Genomic DNA, 27517 nt, shown 5'->3' with positions numbered 1-27517 from the left:
GTTCCCTATGATGAGACAGTGTGTCAATGATTGATCTATGCTTGTCGGTTGAAGGTCAAGGTCACTGTTCAAGATCAAGTAAAAATTTGTTCCTGCTACATTAATTGCATCAAAGGATATTTTAAGTACTACACAGAAATGTTCCCCATGATTATGCTATATGTCGCGCACATGACCCATTGTTGTCGGCCATAGGTCAAAGTCATTATTGAAAGTCAAGTAAAAGAAATTTCACGGGTATGGGACTTATGTATTGCCACGGCTATACTTGGTCACTTGTTCATACAGACCTGGTGTCTCAAGTGTTTTATTTCAGGCATTTTTCATCAACTAAAAAGTTTTGTTTCTTTAAATCTCTTGTTTGATATTACTGCTGTTTCAGATGCACATAATATTATCTTCATATTCTGGTCGGATGATTTTTCAAAGTTATTGTCCTTTGATTACATAACAAAGTATACAAAAGTTCCATTTCCTGGAATTCATCAATCTTTTATCGAAGATTTACTCCGAAGAGGAAAGTGCATATTTCTTGATGTTCCAACTTCCAGCCAAATGAATTTTCACTGACTTATTGCCCTTTGGTAATTCAACTTAGTTTACTATAGTACCATTTCTTGTCCAGAGTATTCCTCAGCAACCACTGGCTGGAATTTATAGTAGCTTCATAGGAAGCTTCACTGCCAAGAGGAAATGCGCGTTCCAGTCAGATGATTCACTGAGTTACTTCCCTTTGATAATTCAACTTTAGTACACTATAGTACCATTTTTTTGTCCTGGACTGGAATCCATAGAAACTTCATCGGAAGTTGCATATTATCTTCATGTTTTGGTCGAATGATTATCACTTAGTTACTGCCCTTTGATTGTTCAACTTTAATGAACTATAGCGCCATTCTAGTTAGGATATTTCTTGGCAACAAAAGGTGGTGCGCATTTTTAGCTCATCTGAGCACGAAGTGCTAAATGGTGAGCTTTTGTGATCGCCCTGTGTCCGTCGTCGTCCGTCTGTCTGTCAGTCGTAGGTTGTCAACTGTTTGACTGTTAACACACTAGAGGTCACAATTTTGGCCTAATCTTAATGAAATTTGGTCAGAATGTTACCCTCAATAAAATCTTGGACGAGTTTGATATCGGGTCATATGGGATCAAAAACTAGGTCATCAGGTCACATCTAAGATAAAGCTTGTTAACACTCTAGAGGTCACAATTTTAGCCCAATCTTAGTGAAACTTGATCAGAATGTTACTCTCAATAAAATCTTGGACGATTTCAATATTGGGTTATCTGGGGTCAAAAACTAGGTCACTAGGTCAGATCGAAGGAAAACCTTTTTAACACTCTAGAGGTCACAATTTTGGCCCAATCTTTATGAAACTTAGTCAGAATGTTACCCTCAAAATAATCTTGGAAGAATTCGATATTGGGTCATCTGAGGTCAAAAACTATGTCACCAGGTCAAATCAAAGGAAAAGCATGTTAACACTCTAGAGGTCACAATTTTGGTCCAATCTTAATGAAACTTAGTCAGAATGATACCCTCAATAAATTTTGGACGAGTTCTATATTGGGTCATCTGGGGCCAAAAACCAGGTCACCAGGTCAAATCAAAGGAAAAGCTTGTTAACACTGTAGAGGCCACATTTATGACCATATCTTAATGAAACATAGTCAGAACGTTGATCTTGATGATCTATTGGTCAAGTTCAAATCTGGGTCAGGTAGGGTCAAAATCTAGGTCAAATCAAAGGAAAAGCTTGTTAACACTCTAGATGCCACATTTATGACTGTATCTTCATGAAACTTAGTCAGAATGTTAATCTTGATGATCTTTAGGTCTAGTTCGAATCTTGGTCATGTGGGGTCAAAAACTAGATCACCGGGTCAAATCAAAGGAAAAGCTAGTTAACACTTTAGAGACCACGTTTATGACCATATCTTAATGAAAACTTGGTCAGAATGTTAATCTTGGTGATCTTTAGGTCAATAGGTCAGGTGAGCGATACAGGGCCTTCATGGCCCTCATGTATCTTCATCTTATGGTGGGATAATATTCCAATGAGGTTCTAATATTTTATTAATTCAACACGAGTATTTTTTAAAACTATATGTGCCCAGTCAGCGAATTTCACTTTTTAGCTCACCAGAGCACGAAGTGCTCAAGGTAAGCTATTGTGACCAGTCATTGTCCGGCTGCGTTCGTCATGCGACAAGCGTCATCCGTTAACACTCTAGAGGCCACATCTGTGACCCAATCTTATGAAACTTTGTCAGAAAGTTTGTCATGAAGATCTCTTGGTCAGGTTCGAAACTGGGTCATGTATGGTCAAAAACTAGGTCAGTAGGCCAGATCAAAGGAAAATCTTGTAAACATTCAAGAGACCACAGTTTAAGTTGGAAATTTATGAGAATTGTTTAAAGTGTTTGTCTTGATGTCCTCTAGGTCAAGTTCGAATATGGGTCATGTGGGATCAAAAACTAGGTCACCCAGTCAAATCAAAGGAAAAGCTTGTTAACACTCTAGAGGCCACAGTTGTTACCCAACCTTTATGAATCTTGGTCAGAATGTTTGTATAGATGATCTCTAGGTCAAGTTTGAAACTGTGTCAGTATCAAAAAACAGTCAGCAGACCAGATCAAAGGAAAATCTTGTTAACCTCCATAGTTTAAGTTTGAAACTTATAAGAATTGGTCAGCATGTTTGTCTTGATGACCTCTAGGTCAAGTTCGAATCTGGGTCATGTAGGTGTAAAAACTAGGTCACCCGGTCAAATCAAAGGAAAAGCTTGTTAAAACTCTAGAGGCCACAGTTGTAACCCGATCTTTATGAAACTTGGTCAGAATGTTTTTCTTGTTAATACTCTAGAGGCCACAGTTGTAACCCAATCATCATGAAACTTGGTCAAAATGTTTGTCTTGATGATCTCTAGGTCAAGTGTGAATCCGGTTTATGTGAGGTCAAAAACTAGGTCAGTAGGTCAGATCAACTCTGGTGAGTGATATAGGGCCACCATGGTCCTCTTGTTTCTTTTAATATGCAATAATCTTATTTTGGTGAGCATCCATTGGGTTTACCATTATTTTCTTGTTATTCTATGCCTTTTATTCTCGGTAAAAAAGGAAAAGACAATCAAACAGACATGAACTCATCTTTTAGACGTATGTAACATTGCATTAAGTTGATATTCATGCGGATACTTTCATCGGTATATGGCTTTTATCGTTTTGCTAACGTGCAGATTAGAATAAAAATTTTGTCTAGTCAAATATGGAATATATAATGGATCCAATACAGTAATATATTGGACAGTCACGTGGTACAAATGCGATTCGCTGAGAAAAATATGTATTCAATTATATGTGTATATTCTAAATGCAAATTTATAATTTAAATTCAAAATCTCACTGTTTTGAGAAAGAGAAATTTTAAAATATAATCTTCCATTATATTTCATGTCTTCTATTTAAGCCCGCCGCATTCAGCACTTTTAGTGCTTTGATTACATGTTGTAGCTGATGTATAAATCATACATAGCTATAATGAAATCTCAACCTTTTCAATGTGCTTAGAATTTAATCCCTTTTATAATTATGAATATTTAAGATAAAACTATATATGCTTCTTGGTATGATCTTATTATTAAAATGATTTTCATGTTGATTTTTATTATTATGCCTCGCATAATTGTCCATTTAAGCAAAATCGTTATTCTGATTTTGATTTTCTGCTCATGTGATATGACCTGTTACTTAATTAATATCACATACGCTTAGCCTTTTTTTTTTTTTGTTTTCCTGCGCTTGTCATATTATTTTTCATATCTCCCATTGGGTGATATTGAGTTACAGACTGCAAATGATGAGTCGCTTATAAATGATAGGATTTAATTATTTTGCTATATGTAAAGCACATTTGAAGGTCTTTATCATGAGAAGGGTGATAAATAAATCTGGTATAATTAATCATAATAATAATAATAATAATAATTATTATTATTATTATTATTATTACTCTAGTCTTAACGCATGTGTAAACACTGCCCTACTTTCTTTTATCAATGATTTCTCCGTGATATAAAAAACTAACATTTTACCATGGTCATCGGATAGGAAATTATCTTACTAAGAAAATGCGTGCTCTAACATATGTTCCGTTCAGAAATAAAGAAAATTATCGCCGTTTGTTTCTCGAATGTTACTCCTGTCAGTTTCGGCATTGACACAAAAAAATTATAGTTCTTTTTTTTAATATGTGAACGTCTCGGCTTAGATAATCTTATTACTTGAAAAAACTTTTAACAGCAAACTTGCCAATATGGCGTGTTCTCTAGAAAAGACTCCTGGTGTCTATATTTTATTGGAGGGTAATAATCTACTTCTTTACGATTTTTTAATTTAATTATATTACTCATTCATTGATTTTCATGTAAATGTTTTGAACTTTATAATAAAATAAGTATCGCAGTCATAAGAGGACAGTATAAAAAAAAAACATCCAACCTCGAAATATGAATAAAGATATCGGCCAAAGAGCTATAGAAATAAAAAAAGATGTATTTTATACTTCTTTGCATCGGTTGACGCCTTGGTCGATATTCATATATCTCGAAGTGAACATTTTTCTTATCACCCTTTCAGAAATGCAATATTAATATATTATTGTTTCTTCTCTTCTGGCCTTGAGGATATAGCAAAGTATCGCCCAACGCTAGAAGCTCTTGGTGTTAGCTGATTCCAGGAAGTAACAGATTACCGTGTAAGAGTCATTTCCATGCTTTCAAGAACTTGGATTACTTTTGGACTTATTCGTTGTAACAGAGTTACTATAGCAAAATTAGAATTATACGTGGTAAAATATCATAGAATATTTTTCTACCTTTATTCTTAATCAAGAAGATTGTTACAGAGAGCTAGAAATGAAGAATACCAATTTAATCTTCCTAAACCCTTTCTCTGCTAAATTTCTGAATTTGTCCATCTTTCAATTTCGATAGTGTCATTAACTGTTAAAAGGGCTGCTTACAAAAATGATACTGACTGAATAACGAACAGTGTAGATCTTGATCAGACTGTACGGATCTGCAGGCTGATCATGATCTACACTTGTCGCAAAGGCAGAATCAATCGTGTCCCAACACGATAAGGGTTAAAGCTGGATGCCCCCAGATTTTTGTCATTTTTTTTCAAAATTTAGCAAGTTAGTTCATTTGTTAGTAAATGAAATTCCGTGCATTTAGGAACTGTTTATCTATAAAACACCATGAGAGCAATAGGATATGTAGAAAGACTCAAAAAGCTTTAGTCATGCTATTGAATTTTGATACAAATTAAAAGGTTTAAAAAAGGTGTTAAGCTATATTTTATATAATACGCATTAAAGATATCTTCTTAAACAATACTGATTTACAGCAGAGCTACCGGCACCGCGAGCATCGCATTACGGTTACACGTGAGAAAAAGAAAACAGATAGATCTATATCGAGTTGATAAACGTAGTATTTATTGGAATCGGTGCTGTTCGGTTTTCTTCCAGTAGACTATGAGCATTTTGGTATGTTAACAATGTCAACCGAACGATGCAAATGATCAAGATGATTAAATTAAAAGTAAGGATAAACTCCCTGAAGCATTCAGCACATCAAACATAGCTGATACAATTTAGGTCAATCTGCAAGAAGCCAGCATCAATGGCGCAGAAAGTCCAAAGTGCCCCTTTGGACTTTATTACAGACAAGAACGAACACATGAGACTATGATGAAAACTTTAAAGTTTCTTTTTATTATAATTCTAACAAATAATCAAGGCCTGCGAGTGGTTTGTCGTCTAATATATCACGGGTCAGAGTTCAGATTAAACCACGAGGGCGTTAGCCCGATGTTTAAATATCTAAGCATCTGAAAAATGATTCGTGGTTAATAAGACGACAAACCACAAGAAGACATTGATTGTTTACATTCTTACATGGCCTTGTAAATATCTTGAAAATCATAATGTTAGACTTGATTTATTTGAGTTGTAATGAACCGGACGTCATACGGCAATTTGACGTCATAAATGACGTCATAATGCTCTCTTACCGGTCCGCGCGTCAACCGTTTAGAATCTATGTTAGGACATTCACTACAATGTTTACTCTTATGAACATGTTTTATAAAATGCCGTATTAAGTAGAAGTATAATTGGTGTGATATCTATGACTGTTTATAAAATCATCAAATCAAAAAAGTAAGTATAACGTTGTTTTTGTACACTTGATATCCCGACTGCCGAAACAGACCATACTCCTTTTCCTATAAGAGTAAATGTTCTGTATCATGTTCAGGTCAATGAATCTGTTCTATGCCAATAATATAAAATTAGATATGGTGTAAGATTCAAACGGCACCATTTTGAAGTCATGAGAGTCACACTGATTAGAATCCATCAATCATGTACGAGGGGCTATCAAAAAATACGTAGACACATGTAACTGACTACTGAAATGTGGCGTTGTCTATAATTGATTTGTTAATTTGTGTTTATTCATGTATAATTTACCTAATATGAAAAACAAATAATATATTATATAAAAATGTGTTTCTTGTGTTTAAACGACCATATGTACGCTCCTATGGCGAAAGCCGAAATAATAACCAAATAAGAAAAATACTCCAACTTGTTTAAGCATATTGTCCCGGTGATTAAAGTCAAATTGCGCCAAAACATCACGTTTACGTTGTCTGACGTCATTATAATACGTGTGCAAAATTATGACGTCATAATATAACACGTTATTGAAATATTAAATGTTTTGTAGTACAGGTGTGAAATCGTAAAACGAAAAAAATGACAACGCCGAAATTGATGGAGCAGCGCGCTGCTATTAAATTCTGTGTTAAACTGAATAAAACGCCCTCGGAAACCATGAATATATTGTCAGATGCCAATTTGAAACCGCCGGTATGTAGGGCACTTGTGTATAAGTGGCACAAACGTTTTCGAGAAGGAAGGGAATCACTCGAGGACGATTCCGGAAGAGGACGGCCAAAACTTGTGTCTTCTGCAATGATTCAACGAGTGAACGACGTCGTGGATGAAGACAGGCGAATCACTATAGGGGAAATATGCGACAGAATTCATGTGAGTTACGGAACTATACAAACAATATTAACTGAGAAACTCTGTATGCACCGTATATGTGCCCGTTGGATACCTCGTTTACTATCTGCTGATGACAAAAGCCGTCGTGTTGTGGCATCCAGGGAATTTCTGCGCCGTTACAACAACCAAGGCGATGCGTTCTTGAAAAGAATCATCACGACAGACGAAACCTGGCTGTTATTTTATGACCCGGAAAGTAAACAACAATCGTCCCAGTGAAAGAGATCATCATCACCACCTCCGTTAAAAGCAAAAGTTGTGAAATCGGCAAAAAAGAATATGTTTATATTCTTCATGGACATGGAAGGAATTATCCTAAGTCACGCAGTACCACAAGGACAGACGGTCATAGCAGCATACTATTCAAAGGTTTGTTATGATTGTATTTTTGAAACTACTATTATTATAATAATCTAAAGTAATTCAGTATTTGAATAACATACATGAAGTATTTAATTTGAACAAAATGCGTAAGCACGTGATTTGAAAATAAGACATCTCTCAATTTTCAGGTCATCAGACGAGACTTGATGCATGAGTTACGAAAGAAACGACTACACATTGCAGCTGAGCATATTATATTTCATCAGGACAATGCACCAGCCCATCGTGCCGAATCAACCACCCTTGAAATGGATATTCTGGGGTTTGAACGGCTGATTCATCCTCCATATAAAGTCCGGACCTCGCACCCATGGATTTCAGTGATTTTCCTGCCTTAAAGTCCGAATTGCGCGGTCACAAATTTGACAATCTTGATCAGTTGCGATACGCCATGAGAACTATACTTTCCCAGAAGTCATGTGATTGGTACAGAGGTATCTATAACATTTGGGTCCGGAGACACACGAAATGTATAGAGAAAAACGGCGAGTACTTTGAAAAAGTTTAAATGACTGTCACTGACGTCGTTTTACTTGCACCGTGTGCGCCGTGCTGTAAGCAGTGACTAATTTTATAATACCATGAAAATGTAACTATTGATTTGTTTACTGTAAAATTTTCAACATTTATTGGGTGAAAATTAAATATTTATGCTGTGTATATTTCGATTATCTATTACAAACCATTTGCTTAATATACCGAATGTCTACGTATTTTTTGATAGCCCCTCGTATATAGCTGGTATTTAGACGACAGAACAGAAAGTAGAAATGATAATAATCCATCTGTACATGCTTTTTGTGGAACATGTTTTGGTCCCTTTTGTGATACAGGTCTTTTTCAAAAGGGAGCAGGTCGATTTCCACTTTCGTTGAGCATGTTTATATTCCCTCTTGCCAAGCATGTTTATTTCAGTTTCTCATATGCTTGTCTCAGTTATAACACGCATACGCTAGAATGACGTGACGTTGTAACGTTTTTTGTTGTTTTTTTTTTTTTTTTTTTTTTTTTTGTTTTGTTTTGTTTTTTGCGACCAAGAAAGAACGCTACTATATTTTATCTACTGTTTTAGATTAGGGACATATTAGAATCGAAATAAGTTATAGCAAAAGGGTGTTTTGATTTAAGAAATAATAAAGCTGTTCCTATATTTTATCAGTTAATAAAATATGGGCAGGAGTTTTGATGCGTAAAAATTAAATCAAGAGTGCGTAGCACGAGTGATTTAGTTATTCGCATCCAAACGACTGCCCATGTTTTATTAATTGATAAAATTATTGGAACATATTTATTATTTCGATTCTAACAACGCAAATAATTCGCATTTTACAGTAGATCTACTACATTTTCAGTGTAATACGTCATTCGGGTCATATGCTGTTACAATTTACCCCCTATGTTTAGAAAGTGTTGCATAGCCAATGGAACGTATAGATATCTGTTTCTTTTTTATCAGAATTTATAAATTAGTAATCTAACAGCTCGCAAACTAATTATGAACAGAATCATCAAATTAGGCGACTTGACCCTGTGTTACGAGTTACGAGCTTAACTTTTATATGACGTCACATTATTATGACGTCATACTATATGTCATACATTTATGACGACACCGCTGAATCATAATCGAGCTCATTGAATTCGCTCGTAGAAATCAAAACGTGTTTTACGGTCATACACATAAGTCAGTATGACTTTTTATCACATTTATGTTTTTGAAATGCTGTTTTCAACCGTTTGACCCTGAAATAATTCGTATGTAATAGAACTGAAGTTGAATCTCTTATGTCACAATCATAGGGGAGTGAAATGTAACAGCCAACCATATTTTATCGTAGATTCATGTATAGGCGATTTCGCTATATGTTTAAATAGCAATTGTTGCGGATCGTGTTAGAATAAAAAATAATTTATAGCGAAAGATTGTTTTAACACTATTTATGCATTATATATGTTGAGCGTAATAATTTCACGAGGGCGCAGCCCGAGTGAAATTATTTGTACGACGTATTACCGCCCTCGTGGAATTATTACGCTCAACATATAACCGCCCATCATGCATAAATAGTGTTAAAACACTCTTTTGCTATAAATTATTTCTTAATTATAGCATCTGATTTTGCAATTACAGCGTCTGCTGTACTATACTTTGGACACACTTTTATGGATACACGCAATGGGAAACACTCAATGTTTGTAAAATACTTGTAAAAGTTCTGCTCAACCCGGGGCTAGAGGGCGTGGACGGTGAACAGGCTCAATGAAACTGAGCCTGCAACATTTTCGTTTCTGTCGTGTTGAGCGACCTGTGAAGTTTCCACTTTTCTCTATTTTATTTAATCAATTGTAAATCCAGAAAAGTAGCTTAACATACACATTTTACCGGTTGTTAAGTTTTCTCTTCGACTCCTATCAACCTTTAGCATGCTGGACACGACTGGTTCTGCCTTTGTGGCCAGTGTAGTTCATGATCAGCCTGCACATCCGCACAGTCTGATTATGATCTGCACAGTTCGCATTTCAGTAAGTATTGTTTTGGTAAACACCCCTTTTAACAGATAATGGTACTGTCCAAACTGAAAGATGGATAAGTTCATTATAGAAATTCATCAAGGTAAGGGTTAATCACATTTTATTTGTCCTATATCCGATTTTACGACACTAAAATATGATATCTACTGCTACTTTTATATTGAAGAATTGCTAAGAGAAGTGTTTTTGGTAATTTCCGTTCTTAAAGATGAATGTACAATTGAAAGGAACACGGCGTAAGATTAAAAAAAAAATAGCTGGTAGTATTTGAGACTGTGATAATAAGTTTCGTCAAGCAAAATGAAAAATGTAACATTAACTCATGAATTTCTTCCTTGTTCTCAGAATCACACAAAACTTAAAACAAAAGAAAACTCTGACACCCGTTTCAACGTGTATAATAGAAATAATGACATACAACAATATTTTCAGTGTGCTATCAGTCAAATATTTAAATGCTAGATTTTTCGACTTTGTACGGTCCCCTACAAATGTATTTATTTATGTCCGTATCTTTTGTCCGCTTTTTCAGTTATTATTTCTTCATGATCTATTTCGATACGATCTATTCTAACATCCAGTCTGTTATGTACATAGTATATGTGCTAAATCATATTACATGTATTTCTGCTTTATCTATATCGAAACAATTCGTTTCCCTTATATTCCTTTTTTCTTGTATGTTTTTACTTTTTTCAATACTTATTGTACAAAATGAAAATATGAAAATATTTCATTTGAAAAGTGGTTTTCTGCTGTTCAAAGTGAATTTACCTCTGAAACAGAAGGGGACAGAGTTAGAAATATTTAAAAATACCGAGTTACATGCGGTAAAAGTTTTCTATTTATTTGCCTTTATTCTTTAGATTACATATTGTGGAAGAAATGTAGGTAGGTTTTATTTCTGCCACAAGGTTATTTTTTTAATGAAGTGGGCAAAATTTAAAACAGTCTCACAGGACTCGACCTTAATTTTTCGATGTTGGAGTTAGAATTCTGTCTCGTTATATCCTTTTACTTTAGGCACCTTAGAAACAATAATATTCACTGCTTTATTTTGTTCTATAACTGTTTACCGATAGTTTCATCAAAATTAATGGTTTATTGAATTCTCTGCAAACGTTTTGGACAGTGGTCATCACTTTGAAGTCTGTCTCTTCTCGAACTTAAGGACATATGAGCCGTGCCATGAGAAAACCAACATAGTGGGTTTGCGACCAGCATGGATCCAGACCAGCCTGCGCATCCGCGCAGTCTGGTCAGGATCCATGCTGTTCGCTTTCAAAGCCTATTGGAATTAGAGAAACTGTTAGCGAACAGGATGGATCCTGACCAGACTGCGCGGATGCGCAGGCTGGTTTGGATCCATGCTGGTCGCAAAGCCACTACGTTGGTTTTCCCATGGCACGGCTCATATCATGAGTTATACAAAATTTATAAAAAAGAAAACGGTAGAAAAAATAAACAGCACAGTAAAAGTTGTTTAAACTCTGCATACAAGTCTCTCACTAGATACAATATATTGCTGTAACATTGTTTTGAACATTTGAAATATTCACCAGTAAGTGGGTCATACCTTAAGAACTTAACTAACCTGTTTTGCTCAATTACGTTGTTCAGACAGACAAAGTGATGTAAACAAGGTTTTATCTGGCAAAATAGTCGAATTTAATTTGGCAAAGCAGACAACAAAATCTGCTCACTCTGGAATATGAAACGGATTTACGTGACCCTTTTATCTGGTTATCGGTTTACTTTTTTGATCATTTGTTTCGGTAAATAAAACTCTATGATGTATTTAACGTTTACCTGATATCTTATATGCTTTAATATGTTTTGGAAAAAAAATTCTACTTTGTTTGTAACGCACACATTGGTTACCATGATGCTTAAATTAAGAGATAATTCCTAGCAAAAGAGTATTATAACACTATTAATGCACGGCGCGCGGTTATACGTCGGCCGTAATAATTTCACGAGGGCGTAGCCCTCGTGAAATTATTTGTACGACGTATTACCGCCCGAGTGTATAAATAGTGTTTAAACACGGTTTTGGTATAAATTATTTCGATTCTGATACACCCTTAATCTAAACGTCCATTCTACAGATAGAGGAGCAACTTGGACAGTAAAAATGTCCCCACATCTGATGTCCCCAAATATAATCAGATTTGTTTTTATTTAGTTGTTTCATGCCTTTGGAGTACACAAATTAAATATTTTAGTTAACTATCGACAATGTTTAGTGATTTCATTGATTTTGCAAAGATGGCTGTAAATCAGCGACAGATACGTTACACTGCGAATTTTCATTCAAAAAACTATTTTAATATAACATATAACAATATTTGTGTCCGTTATTTACCTGTTCAAACTAAATACTCTTTATAGTTTAATAAGAAATGAAGTTATTTATATATCATGATTGATAAAATAAATCAAATTGTATATAAAAAATAATTAAATTTACACAAATATCAATTATCATAAAACGCACTTCATATTGGATTATGAAATAAGATCTATATCATTATGTAGATTAACGCACTTGAATTGATGAGGGGAAAATACTATGTGAACAATATAACTGTTGGTTCTTAGATATATGAAGTGACAAAGTCGATAATCTACTTTCGCTTATAAAAGTTAAAATACCGGAGATATACCTATAACTTATTATATCGGAGGTAAACAATACCAAACACTCTACCTTTAATCAGCTGTTACTGTACTGATACCAAAATGTTACAAAAACAAATGCGGTTATAATTTCATGAAAACAAATACTTTACCATTAAAAGCTTAAAACTCTACTAAAATGTCACAAAAAGTAGACCAGACCAAAATATTACACTTAAAATTTTTTCTAACATACAGTATTATTAATAATTATAAAATGTGAAATTTCCTCACGAAAAGGGAGCCTATGTTGGGATCTTCCTGCGGGGTTGTCGACCAATCACCTCTGGTGTATCCTCAAGCGGTCTTACAGTATTCCTCTGGGGGTCAGAATTCTTATTGGAACCTTAGAAAAAGCATCTCGGTAAAAATTATCAACAGATCACCTTCCAGAGCTCTTGGTTGGTCATCTGTACCTTCACTCTTATTCTTTCCTGTATAACCATTTCGTTCTCTCTCTTGCAAACTCTGAATACATTAAGGTAAGGTTGACTGACAATCCCATGCATTAAATTCAATTCTTGTTCTGTCTGTATCATTATCATCTTTGACTTGGAGTTTAAAGTGTTAAGATTGATGGATTTGCCTCCCTTAGTCCATTCATAAAATTTGTAGGGATTAAGGTCGATGGAATTATCTCCCTTGGTCTATCACTTGGTCCTTAGTTCTGTGGTCTAGGTATAGGTGCTATGTATGCTGACAATTCCCTTCCAACATCTCACTTCCTAGGTAAAAAAATGCATATGAAGTCTGCATCAACACGAGTATCACGGGGACCAAGGAGCCGTTCTGTACTGGCCCCTACAGTAACTCGACTCCTCACACCCTGATATCCCGTCAAAGATTCATCCAGCAGGCCAGCCTCTGACTGCTCATCAGAGTGAAATTATTCCCTTTGTTCACATCCCCTACCAGTATATCCCCCAGGTACCTGACACTGGTCTATAATACCATCGGCCAAGGTCCTGTCCGCAATTAAAGGAACTGATCCACGATAATTAGCATTAGTACAAAAATCCCTGTTTTCCCCGCATCCCCCCATACCATATCAGTTCCACCTTGCAAGGCTTTGTTCCTGACCCCCGGGGCCCTGGCTTCTCCACTTGATATGATGCAGTACTTGCCAGGATGGATAAAACCCTGGTCTTCTGAAACTCGTTCCTCCCCTGAGCGCCTGCGCCAGGTCACCTCATCAGAAGGCGTGCCAAATACCACCGGCTGACTGCCAGCTGGTACCAAGTTGTTTTCATACAAATCACCACCGTCCATTGACTGTAACCTCGACCTTGACGTTGCCTCCATCTCACGGGCGATTGACAGTGTACTGGCGGTGGTAGAAATCTGGGTAGATTAGGTATATCTGCTTATGTTTTGCACCTAGGTACTGGGTTGGTAATCATGGTCTACGTCATGCTGTCCTTCAGTGGATGGTATATCAGCTGGGTCCATGGTTACTTCCCTAATGGTCTCCATCATGGACTGTAACTAAATTTATTTCATTTAAGTAACACAAAATAATGTATATTCAAGGTTTTTGGCACTTAATTACTTCAATAATTAAAAGGTACAAAATGTTTTGAAAGAAGCAAGTTTAACAACTTCTTTAATGCTAACTTGGTAACAGTCAGCAATTTAACTGGCTCTAAGGAACTGGTTTTCCACAGCCTGGAAACAGCTGTTTCACATCTAGGTCAGGAATGGTACAGTTACTAGTATTTAATGAAATTATATTTGTTACCTAAGCCTGGAAACTGCTTTACGCTATGCACTGACCTGGTATCGGTCACAATACAAGCCTGGAGACGGCTACAATATTCAAAAGGATGGTTGTCTAGATATTTAATAAACGGCAGGGCACGGCTCTATGAAATGTACCAAGAACAAGGTACACCAAGCTCAACGCGCCAACAAAACAACTTTAAGATAAACAAAAAAAATTCTTACCAAAGTCTGGTAACGACTTTACCAAAGACAAGGTCTGGTAATGACCCTTACAAAGTCTGGAGGCGACTTTCACAACAAAAACAAGTCAGTGGTAGTTATGCTAGCTTTTTTTTACTAAATTTTTAACAAAGTCTAAACTACTCCTATCTACTGACTTTCACTCACGAAGGCTTGGAAACAGCCTTAAGTGGCTATCTTTTACATTAAACTGGACTGAAATCTAAATTCAATATTAGATTGAACATGTACAATATTTTATTTAAAAAAAATAAGGCTGCAGTCGCCACAAATAAATCAACACTGCTAAAGAACGGCTCTGACTGCGGTTAAATAAAGTCCTCGACTCCTCGGTATACTGGTGTGGTTTAACAATTGATACACCATCACTGTAGTAAAATAAATATCTAGGTCAAGTTCACAAATGTTTACAAATGTCATACTCGCTTATCGATCGATACTGGCAGTAAATAAGGTCATTGGTTATGCTGTGTGGTTCTGTATCCTGCTAAGCTGCATCTTTCTGACTGAGAAAATACCGTGTACTCACTGTCAACAACTTCTATACAATCATCTGTTTATGGTAGCGCTTTTCGACAAGAATATGGAGTGTAGAGTTCGTATCACTGGATCCGAAATGAAAAACGGATCCCACCGCTGCTTACCAAATTCTGTAGTGCCCCCCACCCAGGGCCACTGTACTTTACTTGGGATAGGGTAATAAAATGTTAAATGTAAACAGACCAAGGGCAAGGGGACTACAGTCTGGGTACTGAGTCCACCAATTACAATACTGTAAGGTTATTAATTTTTGGGGATAAACAGTATGTTGACTAAACTAGGGTCTGGTCACGACCCTATAGGCTGGTAGCGCCTAAGACAAGGCTGGTAGCGCCCAAATATAAAGGCTGATAGCGCCAGAGATCAAAATATTTCTAAGTTAAATAAACTACTGACAACGTTCCTTTCGGCTTCAAACAACTTTTATTTATGGGAAGCCTCAACAATAACTATTAATTATAACTGAATGAAATAATCAGTAATGAAAATATCAGACAAAAGTCGTGTAGCAGGCGGACCGAGAACCAACTCTAAAATTACAGTTTTCTATGAGAAAAACAGCCAAATACTGCTAATAAATATAACTGTATAATTTAATGATAATGAGTACCATTCAGTTTCGAATAATTCGTATAGGTTTTAGAAGTGTAAATAAAAAAATGTCTAGGAACAAACTGACAAACAGCCTTTCTATACGAGAGACGGAGGCAATGTGATGATTCTAGCGTTCTACTAATTAAACTTTTTGGTATGCAATGGTATGCAAATGAGGATGAATACCAAATCTAAATTAGTCTAAATAAGGCCAAAGTCGGAAATACCCGGACAGGTCCGTAACCGAGTTACTTCGGCCGACCATGACGTCATTCGGGATACGAACATTTCCTTATATGCAAATAAGGCGGAGCTTAACCTCTAAACTAGTGTAAACAAACAAAGTCGGACAAAAATAAATAATAAAACAATATAGAACGCTACGAACCAACACTACATGCCAAGTATTAAATATCAAGTACTTGACAATAAAAATTAACTATTTTTACAGAAATGATACGATTTCGGTCCGTCTGAACAGAGATTTAATCACCCGGTGCATACGTACAAAAATCCAAGATGGTTGACAACTGTCAAAATTTCAACTGACAAAAACTTTTATCGAGTTTTACAAAGTCAACAATGGACATTACATGAAAACATCGATTTAATTTAATACAGCAGGTGATTGTTGATTGAACTGTTGAATAACATGGGCTGACTTTGCGTACTTTTACAAGAAAATCCCTGTGGAAGCTAGAATTACAGTTTCACTAACTGACACAACGCATGACATAAGTACAGTTCTAACATTTTGAAATGTAATTAAGTAAACAACTATTTAACAATGCGACTGGTTATCAGTCAATGTCTGGAAATGTTACAGAACAATGAACTATGATTAAAAAGTAGCTGACAGATAGCCTGTCAACTTTAACATGAAAAATAAAAACTACTGATAGGCCGTAAAAACAATGCAAAACAATTGTATCAAAACAAGGTCGTGAGGCATCATGCCTCACAGTATCTTGAATAATGAAATGGGTCTAATCGATAATGTGACTATGTCTTAGACTAGCTAACAAACGATGTAGAACGTCCTTTGTTATAACGTATAGCTGGTGATTAAATCTGTAACTCAATAAATTTGCCCCGACTCCTGGATGCTCAGCGCCTATATGCTATCACCTATAGCATTCAACTACCGTATAGGTATAAACCTGATGCCATGGCTGTACTTCACAAATAACGCTGAACCTCGTCTATAAGCTGGAACTCTCCTACTTTCTCTGTAGACCACCAAAGCCATTGTCTCTGCCTCAACGTTTCGATGCTCAGTCTATATTTGCTATCGTTTATAGCATTCAACTGTCCTTACGGCGCTGGCCCTATAGCTCAAAACCTTATTGAAATTCTACTACATTTCCTTAGTCTATGATCTTCAAAGTTTTCTTTTTAATAAATTATCTGCCCTGACAGTGTAGTTGCAATAACTTCCTCACCAAGGTACTGGGATAAATTATTAGTTGAATCCTCGATGTGTCTTCTTCGATCGCTGGATACAGATTTATCAATCTGTCATCCATCTACCTATTTATACTTTAATAGACGTGAGCTTTGATTGTTGCTATTTATAAAACTTGTTTCTGATTGGTCCAAATTCGTACATAGCATTTTACAAAGAGTACTTGCTCTAACAAATAGTTGGTTCCCTTTAACTATTGTATATAATATAATTTATGATGCTGGGATCGGGCTGTCACTGTAATTACCCAAATCGTCAATGAATGACCTAAATCCTATTATTAAAACCAATTCAAATATAATTATAGCAATGATACAATGAAAAATTAGTCAAGAAGTCAAGAACTATCTGTGCTAACTTATTACGTAAGCAATATATCAACTATACTATATACTCCATTAGATCAGCGGTTATCTACGTTGGAAATCTCGAAATTAACTTCTACTTTATTATTATTAGTATTAATAGTGCTCTAATAAAATAAACAATGTTACGGTGTTATCAGAAATTTAGAAAAATAAAATACAATGAATTCAGAGTGGTGTTCCATCTTTTGTCTCCGGACTTGCACACATCTTCATAAAAATCCCAATGAAACGATCACTCTAGCTCTTCCGGCATTTTATGTGTAAAAGGAAACTGACATGATAAATACTGCAACTATTATTTAGTAAGCTTTAAATCTGAAAGACACCAATATAATTTTTAGAAGCTCTGTATGATCTTTTTTCGACATGACCACGTGAAACTTACGGGTTTTTGCCGAAAAGCAGATATCTAATATACGGTCGTACTCCAGACTTTCTGCGACAGTTAACATTTGTCTAACTTTCCTGCCATTTTCTGATATTTGGATTACTTTGTGTTTGCTGGAAACATAGATGTTGTTTTCATCATCAGATGTGACACTTGTAATCATTCCCGTTATTTCTTCTTTTAAATTCACTTTTAACACCAAATTGCCTTCCGTATCGAATTCATTAACATATTTGTCTGTTTGCACGGAATCGCAAATGACAATTGTGTTATTGAAGGTGGCACGCATGTATGTAGGTGACTGCAAAATAATACCTTTGTTTGAATTTTTCAAATAGCACTTGTGTAAAACCTTTCCTTCGTATGAAAAGTAATTTATGGACCAGGCTGGGACAAGTCCGAATTTTTTATTGTTTTCCAGACCTAAAACCGCAATCTTATTGTTGAATTCAGTGCAAAGAAGATCTTTATGAACATTTTCTATCGTAATTGTTTTAAAAGGTGTAGAACAGGCTCTTAAAAGATACATTATACCTGCATAGTTACGTGAAATTATTTTTGAAAAATTCAAAAGTTTTTCTAAATATGGAACATGCGCTTTAATAAAATAAATGACATTTGTTGAACAGATAATAAACAAAAAGCCCGACTTTGTGTTAAAAATTGGAACGCTTTGTGCATCGTCTGTAAGATGTGATATATCCATTATTTCCCAAAGAACATAAAAGGGCTCTCCACCTTCGGGGTTGGTGATAAACGCTTGGATTTTATTCTCGATTATTGTACTATCACAATATCTAAGTGTTCTTGCGTTTTTCATATATACTATATGCGTGTGCCACGGCCATAAGGCCATAACTTCTTTTAAACTGTCCTCAACTAAATCCTTTCTCGACAACGGAATTTCATCCAGCCGTAAGCATTTTCCTCTGGAAGTTTTGTGATTTCTGCTTGAATTGAATCTTTGGTGAATTGTGTAGCATTCGGAGCATGTATACTGTTCACACACATAGCAGTAACGTAAAACTTCTTCATGTTGCATTGTACACACATCACAAACAAGTCTTTCATGAACATCTTTCTCTGTACCTACAAAAAATTTACTTTTAGAAATTTCACTTTTGTATTTTGAGACTGTTTATATTGGGATTATTGCAGTTATGCTCATTCATATTTAATTAGTTTTCTAAACTTTAGAATTTGAGTAAACCCTGATTTTTATTACCTTCAGAATATACGAATATACATCTATAAAATTCGTAAAACAGAGCACATAGGGTCGTGGTTTTTCTTTTTTGTTTTGTTTTGTGTGTGTGTGTGTGTGTGTGTGTGTGTGTGTGTGTGTGTGTGTTGCTTTTTGCTAAACTTATTTGAAAAATTTGAACCTCAAATAAGTTTTCATAATCATAGAAGTGTATATGAAAATCACAATTTTGGTAACATTTTTGCAATTAATGAAGCACCTAACAGTCGTAAATAAACTTAATATCATCTAACTTAATATGAAGCAGCCGCCTCATCTCTCCCTGTACGATTTCCCTAGGTCTCAAAATCAAACCCTATCTAACAAAATGTTACCTTTAATAGTTTTCATATCAGAACCCGATGAAGAAAACATGCTTATATTGTGTTATCTTGAAAACAACGACTTTAATATTGTCAAAATCAACTTTCAAACCAATAAATTGTTTGATTACCTATAAAATATAGAACTATTTGCAAAACATATTGGAAGACAAACAAAAATATTATTGAGGAAAAAGCAAGACGACGTCACACGATGTCCTTTTGCGCAGAAATAATATTCAGCCATTAAAATGCATTTCATAATAGCGATATAAATCTGAATGACATGACGGTAAAGTTTCCGTTAATAAGTGCCATTTGAACATGAAGCTTTCAGTTTTCTCCGGAAAACACATATCTTCGATATACCTATACTTCATATTGTTTTAATAGATAACATATATCTTATTTTCTGACAATCATCTGATCTCTGTACAACTTCTTCCCCGGAAACATAGATGTTACCTTCAACATCAGTTGTAGCAGCTTTAATAGATTCTTTTCCTTTCAAATTACCTTCAAACAAAAAGTTACAATCTCCTTTTTAGTGCATTTGCAACATCGTTCGAGTGTTTAAACTTTGCATAAGTAGGTAAACCATCCTTTTTTTTTAAATAATTGTTTACATTTATTCCTTTACAAATAGTATTCTTATTTAAAACGAGACAACTCCTTTAGAATATTTTAAGTATCCATATCTATGGGACAAAACAGTAAAACAGGTACTGGACAAAAAAGTTGTAGGCCATATGCTGTTCATTTACTTAAAAAATCTGTCGTTTTGTGATATACTGCTAAACATTAAGTCTTATTTATTAGGATAGAAATGAATACCTACTTTGTTTGAAGTTTAGCTAATTTATTAATTCGTTGTACCTTAAGCAAGCTAAACGTTATTTCTAGTAAACCTAACCATGACGAAATAAATGCTAAAATTACGGCTGGAGTATATGTTTCATTGTCTTACCTTATAACACTGCAGTCAATAAATTCATATTACAAATACAATCAAAACAATGAAAAATGCTTGTACTGTAGGCTCATATATGTATGAATGATGTTATAAATCGTAATATGTGAGGAAACGAATCATATACTTACAAAACAAGAAACATATACATTTCCGCATGACCTTTAATATGTTCCATATTGTTTGGTAAAATCTTAATAAAGTGAATAATCCGTTTTGTTTGTCTCTATATATCAGCAAATATGGTTGCCCTATTATTTCAGGTTTTATAATAATATATAACAGAAGATAGAATGTACCAATAACACAGATAGATTTAAAAAGAACGAGTAATGAAATAAAATTAAAAAATCATCTACTTCCGATTTCGCCATATTTAAATTATAACTTAATAACATCCCTTATCAGTAACGTAAATGATATATGGAGTAATCTTATATCAGTCGTTATTGTGTCGGCTCCGATCAATACAAAGAATTTTTGTCGCGATAACAGATGGCAGGCAAAACGTGGCTGCATTGTATAACTCTTTATTCTTGCCCAAACTTAATACTTATGTTGTTCAATTATGTTGTAAAAGTCATACTAAGGTAGTGGATCCGTAATGACAATCGGTGATTTCCGTTCGTTTACGTATTCTCTATCTATCTATCTATAAATACTGCATGACACCCTTGCGAGTATTTTATGCAGGTGCGCGTCAGTGCATAAGAGTTTAAAAGCAGGAATGTACAGGAGAAATAAAGTAATACATAAAGTATTTGTGAGAATTTGAGACAAAGCTGATAGTGCTAATAAAAAGGCGAAATGTACAGTAAAAGGATTAAAAACAGCCTGGTCACTCAGAAGTCCTGGCCCAGTTTGGTTACCCCTTGCCTAAACTGGTCCAGGGTAGGTGCCTGAGCAATGTCAGCCGGCAAAGAATTCCAGAGAATGATGGTAGCCGGGTAGAAAGAGAACTTGTAATAATTACATGGTGTTTGAATTTGCCGGAAAGATAGGGAATGCATGTGTCTAGTGAGCCGGGTAGCAGGTAAAATATAAGATGGCATTGGCACTGCAACTAGTCCATGGACAATCTTGTAAAACATCAGTAGCCTGGCATCATTTCTTCTGTTTGCAAGGGAACGCCACCCAAATTGCTTTAACATGTGTGTGACACTGCTGTAATTTGAATAGTCACTGGTGACCCATCGAGCGGCCCTGCGTTGGACCATCTCGATTTTATGTATGTTGAGCTGTGTATGTGGACTTCACACTGAGCTGCAGTACTCTAGTTGTGGTCTAACAAGGGTTTTGTAGGCAAATTCCCTAATATTTTGCTGTTTGGAGGGAATATTGTGCTTAATGAAGTTAAGTGTTTGACCAGCTGTTGAAGTGACCTGGTTTATGTGTTTATTCCAGTTTAGATCTGAAGTGATGCTAACACCAAGGTATTTTGCATCACTCACGGTTGCTAGTGTCTGCCCATGTAGTGTGTAAGTGGATTTGTAAGGGTGTTTAGACTTGGAAATATTAATCACTGTACATTTGGATGTCCCATGTGTGTTCCCATTTTTGTAACCTGGTTAAGTCCTCTTGCAGAGTATGTTGTTGTGTAACATTGTTGACTGTGATATAAACAGCAGTATCATCAGCAAATAACCGGACCTGTGAAACAATATTTTCAGGCAGGTCGTTTATGCAAAGCAGAAAGAGAAGAGGGCCGAGGACAGAGCCCTGTGGGACACCAGATGTGACCGGGACCTCATCCGACTTATCACCATTGACTAAGACGGACTGACGGCGACCGATGAGAAATGATTTGACCCACTGTAGTGTACATTCCTGGATGCCATGTTGGTGCAGCTTATATAGTAACTTTAGGTGATTAACCTTATCAAACGCCTTTGAGAAGTCGAGGAGTATTAAGTCTGTTTGGTGACCTTGAATTAAATTCCTGGATAGGTCCTCGACAAGTCCTAATAGTTGAGTTTCGCATGACCGTTTTGACCTGAAGCCATGTTGAAGGTGATAAAGTATGTTGTTGACCTGGAAATGTTTAGTGATGTTTGATGCGACAATGTGCTCCATAACTTTGCAAAGGACACATGTCAGGGAAATGGGTCTATAGTTAGCAGGGTTGCTTTTATCACCTTTCTTAAAGAGAGGAGTGGCATTCGCCTTGGACCAGTCGGAAGGGATAGTGCCTGTTTCTAGAGATTTTTGGAAAAGTTTGGTGACCAGGGGGGCAATTTGTACACTTAAGTTTTTCAGGACTACCGGTTTTAAGTTATCGGGACCGCAAGCTTTGTCACTCTGTAATGTGGACAAAAGCTTTCGGACACCATTTACACTGATGGAAATTTCAGGCATTTTGGGGTATTGAGGCTTTGGTGCTGTGCTAAACAGGTATTTGGTTTTCATTAAGCATAGCTGACTTAGTTTTAAGGGATTCATTGGAGTGAAGACGGACTGGAATTGGCGGTTGAGAACATTTGCCTGGCCCCTGCTATCTGTGATAAGGTTATCATTTTCCGATAGTGGGGTAATGCCTTGGGTGTCCTGTTTAGCATTTTTAATGGTTGAGAAGAGCTTATTACGGGAGAAGTTTTGACCTGGATTGGGTTTTTTTGGATCACCTGAGTGTGCTTCTAGGACATACTCTAGGTAGTTTATGTTGGCCTGCTTTATCTCCATTTTGACCTGGTTTCTGAAATTTTTGTACTGATGTTTGACCTTTGGATTGGAGCTGTTTTTCTGTTTCTTGTACAATTTATTTCGTTTTCTGATTTGTCTCTTGATGCCTTGGGTAAGAAAAAGCATACAAATATAAAGCATATACAGCACACATAAGCAAAGCAAGTTATTATACAAGCAATACAGGGTAAAAACCGAGTTGACTTTGCTAATCATGACCTGAGGCCTAAAAATTACTTAAGAACCTGAAGTTAAGAAACTGAAAAGGGAAAACTGACACAAATGTGTTTTAGACTAAAAATGCTAAGAAAGCGTATCCCTTCAAACCTACATAAACTTCTAAGATTTGGAATAAAACAAGCATATAATTTTAATACGTATGATGGCAAGCAAACACTAAAAGAAGCAAGAATAAATTACAAAACTAAAAAGGTATTGGAGGATAAGCACATAGTCTAAGAAGCACAAATAATAATATTTATAACTGTAGTGGAAAAAAAACATGCAAAAATAGTCAAACAGAAAGCAAGTAGGGGTTTGATAAAGGTATGCATGTCACTGCAATATGGATAAGTTATACTTGTTGACAATAAAATCTGGAAAGTAGATCCGTCGGAAGCACCGAGAACAAGGCAAGCCACACAGGTACACTTCTTTCCTTACCAGCAAGATATTTGATTTTTAAAATTGTTAAAATTATTTGTTTGCCGAAAAGTGTCAGGTAGAGAGATCCACAAAACAGGGGCAGCAAACCTAAAGCTGTACTTACCGAACTTAGTTGTACTGACCTGTAAAATATTAGAGTATCTAAAATAATATGATGAATTGGAACGTTTATTTATTAGATCAGATAGAAATGGATTTGCTAAATTATTTAACATTTTGAAAGTTTCAATAGCCATAGTTCTTTGTCTTCTTACATGCAATGATGGTCATTTTGCTTGTACTAGTAACTGGTCGTAAGTACTTATATAATCATCATATACAAATCTAAAGGCTCTTTCTCGAATTCTTTCATTTTTTTTAAATATTTGTTACACTACAGAAATGACATGATAAAGGACAGAAATTTAAATTTGATAAGATAAAACTATGGAAGTTTGTAAGTATATTTTTACTGAGATGTTTACCAATTCGTTTTAGAACATTAATTTGTTGTGCAGCTTTTTTACAAATTGTAGTTATATGTTGATCAAAGGTCAAGTTAAAATCAATTTCCACACCAACTATTTTTACTACATCATCACATTTAATTGAGCTGTCAACTTTTTGAAAAGTTAGATTTTTATCATGAGTCTTCTTACCTACAGATATCGCTTGAAATTTATCAGGATTTGCCTGCATACAGTTTATATGGAACCATTCAATAAGAATTTGACTTTCTTTTTGAAGTACAGTAACTAGTTTTTGATAATCAGGAGTATGAAAAGACAGAGTGGTATCGTCTGCGTAATTGAAGAGACTTCCTTCCTTCATGAAATAAAAGATATCATTAATAAAAGAATTGAAAAGAAGGGGGCCTAATATTGAGCCTTGAGGAACACCTTTGTTAATTTCAGCCCAGTTACTGACCACATTTTATATTTTAATTTGCTGTTTTCTGTTAGATAGATATGATGACATTAATTTTATAGATTGATTAGATAAACCGTATGCAGAGAGTTTGCAGAGTAGAATTTCATGGGGTAAACAGTCAATAGCTTTTGAGAGGTCCATTAAGATTGCAGCAACATAATGATTATTGTCAAGGGCTTCTTTCCAGTTTTCCAAAAGTTTTAATAAGGTTGTTTGACAACCATATCCTTTTCTGAATGCACATAAGAATTTATCGAAGATGTTTTCAAAGAAAAGTGCTAATTGCTCAGCCAAAACTTTTTCAATTTTTTTTGATAATACAGGCAGAATACTTACAGGTCTATAATTAGATTTGGTCAGATGATCGTTTTTCTTAAAAATTGGGGTTACTTGTTCTTGTATTAATTGGTCTGGAAAAAATCCCTGAGTTTATTGAAATGTTAATTAAGTCTGTGTATAATGGTACTAATGATGATTTTCCGAGTTTCAAAATTTTAGCTTATATTTTGTCTACCCCTGTTGCTTTCTTAATATTGAATTTATCAATGATTTTGGATACAATTCTTTGATTTATTGGACTAAAATTAAAAGCACTATGAGAAAAGTCGTTCAAGGAAATTTTCTGAATACTGTGATGTGTTTCTTTATCAAAGGGGACATCTTTAACAATATCTTAAGCTACATTTACAAAGAAACTGTTAAAAAATTCCAAGACTTCAGTATCGGTCGAGATAATTTGATCACTTTAATTGAGTAGAGTTGGTGATACTAGACTTTCTTGACAAATATTGTTTAATAGTTTTTCAAAAGTCAGTGATTTTGCATCCGCCAATACAGCGTTCTTGGAAATATTTATTTATTGAGATCTTTTTTAGTTTATTTATAAAACGTAATTGCACGGAATTTGCCGATTCTCATTACGGGTCAACTACCTTAATGCAGTTCGTTTAACATTCTTATTACTGAATATCAACAAGAAAAAAACATTATTCAAAATGCAAATTTACACAATATTAACAGAAAAATACTGAGGTTGAACGTTCTTAGTAATAACTTTAATCATATCATATCATTTCACATTTCCCTTTTCATGATTAACACTATACATAACGTAGAGACCGTACCATAGCTCTTCGCATACTTTGATTTTTCAAACTAAAGTGTTTTTTACAAGTGCACCGGTTACGATAAAAATGTAAACAACGGACTCTGTCTATGAAACTTTGAAATGAATGAATGACAGTCGATCTTAGTCATAATACTGATTGACAGTGAACGCTAATGACTCCATGTGTTGCAGAAAGGTATTTAGTTTGTAACTGTAATTTCCCATCAATAACTGGTAAATAATTAATTATATTTGGACAAAACTCACCGTCTTTGCCGTTCGACAGCTGCAAAAAGTCCAAATATAAAAGATTCAGTGTAAGTAATATTTCACTGGTACTACAAATTAGTAAGTCCATACTCTGAACAACACGTCAGAGAAATTTGGGCAGATTTGACCGATTATGACGTTGGCAGCATTAGATTATATTTTTTCTTTACACAAAAATTGCCGTTAGGTAACAAAGCGAATACACAGATAATCCGGAGTTCACCGATTATTGTTCCAGTTCACGCAATGTAATCCAGCAATTAAACTGCATATATGTTAGCTACTGATGTTATAGGGAAGTGGTAGAGTGTCTGCCTTAGGTGTGAGAGGTCCTGGGTTCGAGTCCCAGTTAGAGCTTAACTATTTAGATTCTGCTAAACCATAGTTTTGCTGTTAATAGACTGTTCAAGATGTTCTAAATTTTTAGCACACAGTATCATGGATCATTATTTAGCAATCCAGATCAAAGTTGAATGTTAAATCAAATGCACCAATTTAGAAAAAAATTACTATATTATGTCCATTTGATGTTTATGCTCTCCATGTTCAAGAAGAGTTACATTTCCATGATCAAAAAATTTTCGTTAACATGAAAATATTAACTCCACACTTTTGGCTAAAATATTGTCTATATTTCTGTTTTTAAGAAATATATGGACATTTGTCTTCATTTCAAAGCTTTTTAACTTCAAACCTATGATTTGAAAAACTTAGGTACTATCTCTACATAACGAAATTAGTTTGACACGCCTAAGCTGCCTCTTCAATTTGTAAATATCACAATTTGGTCTTTTCATTAACCCGTTCCTGATGTACGTTTATTGATATATACAGGACATAAAGAACTTGGAGACTGGACTGGACACTATGGACGGACGGACAGACGGACTTAATATTTGAGTAAACAGAAATACAATTTGATGTTATTTTTTTTAAGTGAAAATTGCACATGCTGCATGTATTGTATCCACCGTAATCGGCGAAAGCAAATGACAATTTTATGACGGGGCGTAAGAAAAAGAGCAAACAGGTGGAGTAAACTAGTAAATACATGTACATGATAGCTTGTTTTATATCGGAAAATATGCACAAGTTCTGCAACAACAACAAAATTTGCGCGACTATAGGAGTGTAATATTCTTCCTCTAAAGATTCAAAGATAAAATCCATTTCATTACATACGTATCTTACACGTAAAAGTTTAATTAAGTATTGTGAGTTTGTTTAATAGATTGAATAAGACTAAATAAAAGAATAATGCAGCGAAATACGTTAAAGTATGTCACGTAACTAATA

At 35.0% G+C, this 27517-nt stretch overlaps 3 protein-coding genes across 3 annotated transcripts in view; 2 read left to right on the top strand and 1 right to left on the bottom strand.

Moving 5' to 3' along the window:
* Positions 1–27517, top strand: part of LOC123542762 (loricrin-like) — a 105216-nt gene that overhangs the window by 60505 nt on the left and 17194 nt on the right. The window lies entirely within an intron of this gene.
* LOC128551042 (protein GVQW3-like) lies at positions 6827–7360 on the top strand. Its single transcript, XM_053531325.1, has one exon. The coding sequence runs from the start codon at positions 6827–6829 to the stop codon at positions 7358–7360; it is 534 nt and encodes a 177-aa protein (XP_053387300.1).
* LOC128551101 (uncharacterized) lies at positions 15649–21120 on the bottom strand. Its single transcript, XM_053531488.1, has 2 exons — positions 20721–21120; positions 15649–19142 (listed from the first exon to the last, which is right to left on the bottom strand). The coding sequence occupies exons 1-2, from the start codon at positions 20746–20748 to the stop codon at positions 17965–17967; spliced, it is 1206 nt and encodes a 401-aa protein (XP_053387463.1). The 5' UTR covers positions 20749–21120; the 3' UTR covers positions 15649–17964.

Source organism: Mercenaria mercenaria, chromosome 19, assembly GCF_021730395.1.
Source record: "Mercenaria mercenaria strain notata chromosome 19, MADL_Memer_1, whole genome shotgun sequence".
In the NCBI taxonomy this organism is placed as follows: domain Eukaryota; kingdom Metazoa; phylum Mollusca; class Bivalvia; order Venerida; family Veneridae; genus Mercenaria; species Mercenaria mercenaria.
Note: the sequence above shows the minus strand (reverse complement) of the source record. Positions and strands in the feature narration are given on the sequence as shown.

What these genes read in the sequence shown, in the direction of transcription:
- LOC128551101 (XM_053531488.1), bottom strand. Translation starts at nt 20,748, where the DNA reads ATGCGGAAATGTATATGTTTCTTGTTTT. An exon ending in ATGTATATGTTTCTTGTTTT is followed by an intron (nt 19,143 to 20,720) that starts GTAAGTATATGA and finishes AATTTTTTGTAG; the next exon opens with GTACAGAGAAAGATGTTCAT.
- LOC128551042 (XM_053531325.1), top strand. Translation starts at nt 6,827, where the DNA reads ATGACAACGCCGAAATTGATGGAGCAGCGCGCTGCTATTAAATTCTGT.